At 56.3% G+C, this 3,623-nt stretch overlaps 1 protein-coding gene across 12 annotated transcripts in view; it reads left to right on the top strand.

Annotated features, from left to right (window-relative positions):
- The first annotated feature begins 288 nt into the window (after positions 1–288).
- FBXO31 (F-box protein 31) overlaps positions 289–3,623 on the top strand; it is a 45,151-nt gene continuing 41,816 nt past the window's right edge. For all 12 annotated transcript variants that reach the window (XR_008615562.1, XR_008615564.1, XR_008615565.1 and 9 more), the window contains exon 1: positions 289–640. Coding sequence is in view for 7 of the 12 variants with exons in the window: in XM_055079137.1 (XP_054935112.1) it covers positions 292–640 (349 nt within the window). In the remaining 5 variants the exon portion in view is untranslated. The remainder of the gene's footprint in view (positions 641–3,623) is intronic.

Here is a 3,623-nt window from a genome sequence, read left to right as displayed (position 1 = left end):
CCTGGTGGGCGGAGCCAAGCCCTAGACGGCGAGGTCGCCTAGGCCTTGGGGGCGTGGCTTGACAGTCGGGAGGGGCGTGGCTCGTATCCCAGGGGCGTGTCTTGCTTTCCTGGGGCAGGGGCTCGGATCCCCGGGGGGCGGGGCTCGGCTCTCCAGGGGCCGGGGCTAGACTCTCACCGAGGCGGGGATAGGCTCCCTTGCGGGGTGGGGCGGGGCTCGGCTCTCTGGCGGCGCGTGCGCACCGGCGGCGGCGGCGGCGCGGCGGCGGCGCGGCGGCCGTCAGTCGCCGGCATGGCGGTGTGCGCTCGCCTCTGCGGCGTGGGCCCGTCGCGGGGATGCCGGCGCCGCCAGCAGCGCCGGGGCCCGGCCGAAGCGGCAGCGGCCGACAGCGAGCCGGACACGGACCCCGAGGAAGAGCGCATCGAGGCGGGCGCGGCGGCGCTGGCCGGGGCGGAGGGCGGCCGGAGCGCGGGCCCCTCGTCGCCCCCGCGCTGCTCGCTGCTGGAACTGCCGCCCGAGCTGCTTGTGGAGATCTTCGCTTCGCTGCCGGGCACCGACCTGCCCAGCCTGGCCCAGGTCTGCACCAAGTTCCGGCGCATCCTGCACACCGACACCATCTGGAGGCGGCGCTGCCGGGAGGGTAAGTGCGTCGGGGCGGGGCCTGGTGGAGGGGGCTTGGCCGGGGGAAGCTCTGGGCGGGGTCACCACGGGCTCTGGAAGGGCACCTGCCTCGGAACGGTGCTCCAGGGGGAGGGTCCCGGCCGCCGGGGCGTGCTGTGACCCCGGGGGGCCCTGCCACAGACCCTGGACTGCGGGTTCCGGGCGCGGTGGAGTTCCGGGTGGGCGGCGGACCGGGTTCTGCCTGCATGGGGTGATCAGAGAGGGGTGAGGGGTCCCCCAGCTGCTGGGGCCAGGACGCCGAGGGCAGTGACGCGAGTTGGGACTGGGTTTAGGCCGGGGAGCAAGCTGACGTCTGTCCTTGGTCCCCAGTCCTTGGGGGCGGAGCTGACGGGAACGATGAGGGTGAACTTGAATAGTTAGGGCAGCCCGAGGGTTTGGAGTGTCTCCTGAGGGCGAGGACCTGGTCTGTGGAGCGGTGGGTGGAGCTGGGCAGTGCTGCAGGGGGCTGATGCCCCCCCTCAGGGATGGTGGTGGCCGAAGTGAGATAGTGAGTAGTTTTGTAACAAATCCCAGGAAGAAAGCTTTACCTAATCCACAGTTCAAGTCTCTCTGTTCATTTAAACGTTGATAGATCTCTGATGTTCAGTAAGCTCTCATGTTTTGGTAAAAACAATAGGTAAGAAAAAAAAATCAAAACAGTGAAGGACAACAAAGGGAAGAAAGTAAAATATCTTCCGCGACCCCTGCAACCAAAGATAAGCCACTCTTAAAATTTTGGAAAAATTTAGTATAAAAAAGCTTCATAGTGTTCCATTGTCTATGTATGCCACAGACTAGTCCCTTACTGATAGACTTTTAAGTTTGTAGTTTTTTTTTTGTTGTAAACAGTGCTATCAAGAGTGCCTTTGTGGGGCTTCCCTGGTGGCACAGTGGTTGAGAGTCCGCCTGCCGAGGCAGGGGACACGGGTTCGTGCCCCCGTCCGGGAGGATCCCACATGCCGCGGAGCGGCTAGGCCCGTGAGCCATGGCCGCTGAGCCTGCGCGTCCGGAGCCTGTGCTCTGCAACGGGAGAGGCCACAACAGTGAGAGGCCCGCGTACCCCCAAAAAAAAAAAAAAAAAAAAAGATCTTTCAACAAACAAAAGTCCAGGACCAGATGGCTTCACAGGTGAATTCTATCAAATATTTAGAGAAGAGCTAACACCCATCCTTCTTAAACTCTTCCAAAAAATTGCAGAGGAAGGAACACTCCCAAACTCATTCTACAAGGCCACCTGATGCCAAAACCAGACAAAGATACTACAAAAAAAGAAAATTACAGACCAGTATCACTGATGAATATAGATGCAAAAATCCTCAACAAAATACTAGCAAACAGAATCCAACAACACATTAAAAGGATCATGCACCGTGATCAAGTGGGATTTATCCCACGGATGCAAGAATTCTTCAATATACGCAAATCAATCAATGTGATACACCATATTAACAAACTGAAAAATAAAAGCCATATGATCGGGCTTCCCGGGTGGCGCAGTAGTTAACACTCCGCCTGCCAATGCAGAGGACATAGGCTCGAGCCCTGGTCTGGGAAGATCCAACATGCCGCGGAGCAACTAAGCCCATGCGCCACAACTACTGAGCCTGCGCTCTAGAGCCCTCAAGCCACAACTACTGAGCCCGTGCGCCCTAGAGCCCGTGCTCCGCAACAAGAGAAGCCACCGCAATGAGAAGCCCGCGCACCGCAACAAAGAGTAGACCCCGCTCACCGCAACTAGAGAAAGCCCACACACAGCAACAAAGACTCAAAGCAGCCCAAAATAAATAAATTAAAAAACAAACAGGGCTTCCCTGGTGGCGCAGTGGTTGCGCGTCCGCCTACCGATGCAGGGGAACCGGGTTCGCGCCCCGGTATGGGAGGATCCCACATGCCGCGGGGCGGCTGAGCCTGCGCGTCCGGAGCCTGTGCTCCGCAACGGGAGAGGCCACAACAGAGGGAGGCCCGCATACCACAAAAAAAAAACAAAAAAAGGAACCGGGTTCGCGCCCCGGTATGGGAGGATCCCACATGCCGCGGAGCGGCTGAGCCTGCGCGTCCGGAGCCTGTGCTCCGCAACGGGAGAGGCCACAGCAGAGGAAGGCCCGCATACCACAAAAAACAAACAAACAAACAACAAACAAAAAACCCATATGATCATCTCAATAGATGCAGCAAAATCTTTTGACAAAATTCAATACCCATTTATGATAAAAACTCTCCAGTAAGTGGGGATAGAGGGAACCTACCTCAACATTAAAAAAAAAAAAAAATACTGCTAATATTCAACGAGCTCTTACTAATTTGTAAGACAAAATAAACTCCCTGAGGAAAAAAAGAGACCAAAAAAACCAACACAAAACACAAACAGGGAATTCACAAGAGGTGAAATTAAAATGGCCAAGAAGCATCATAACCATTTAGGGGGTGAGGTCTTCATCTGCATCATCCCATTTAACCCATCATCCCAAAGTCACCCTATGGGATCAGCACTTGCCAATAACACTTGGGAAGGTGAAGCAGCGTCTCCAGGATCTCAGAGCAGATAAACAGATTACAAACCAGTCTTGACCACTGAGCCGTATGGCAGAAAGAAGATGACTGACTGATCCCCTGCTGGGAAGGATTTCAGGAAAGCGGCCTGCTCATGCAGTCTTCCGGGGGGGTGCAAGTACCAACAGCTGGGCAATGAGTACCTAAGGTGTTATCAGAGTGCACACCCTACTGCCCACAGCCCCACTTTGGGAAGTACACTCCAAAAAGATAATCTCAGAAGTTCTAAAAGGTACATGTAAGTCCCATGAACTCCTATAAAAGGCACAAAGGCACTTTTTTTTTTTTTGCGGTACGCGGGCCTCTCACTGTTGTGGCCTCTCCCGTCGCGGAGCACAGGCTCCAGACGCGCAGGCTCAGCGGCCATGGCTCACGGGCCCAGCCGCTCCGCGGCATGTGGGATCTTCCCGGAC

The sequence above is a fragment of the Physeter macrocephalus genome, chromosome 17, assembly GCF_002837175.3.
Source record: "Physeter macrocephalus isolate SW-GA chromosome 17, ASM283717v5, whole genome shotgun sequence".
Taxonomy (NCBI): domain Eukaryota; kingdom Metazoa; phylum Chordata; class Mammalia; order Artiodactyla; family Physeteridae; genus Physeter; species Physeter macrocephalus.
The sequence above is the reverse complement of the archived record's forward strand: the minus strand, read 5'-3'. Positions and strand labels throughout refer to the sequence as shown.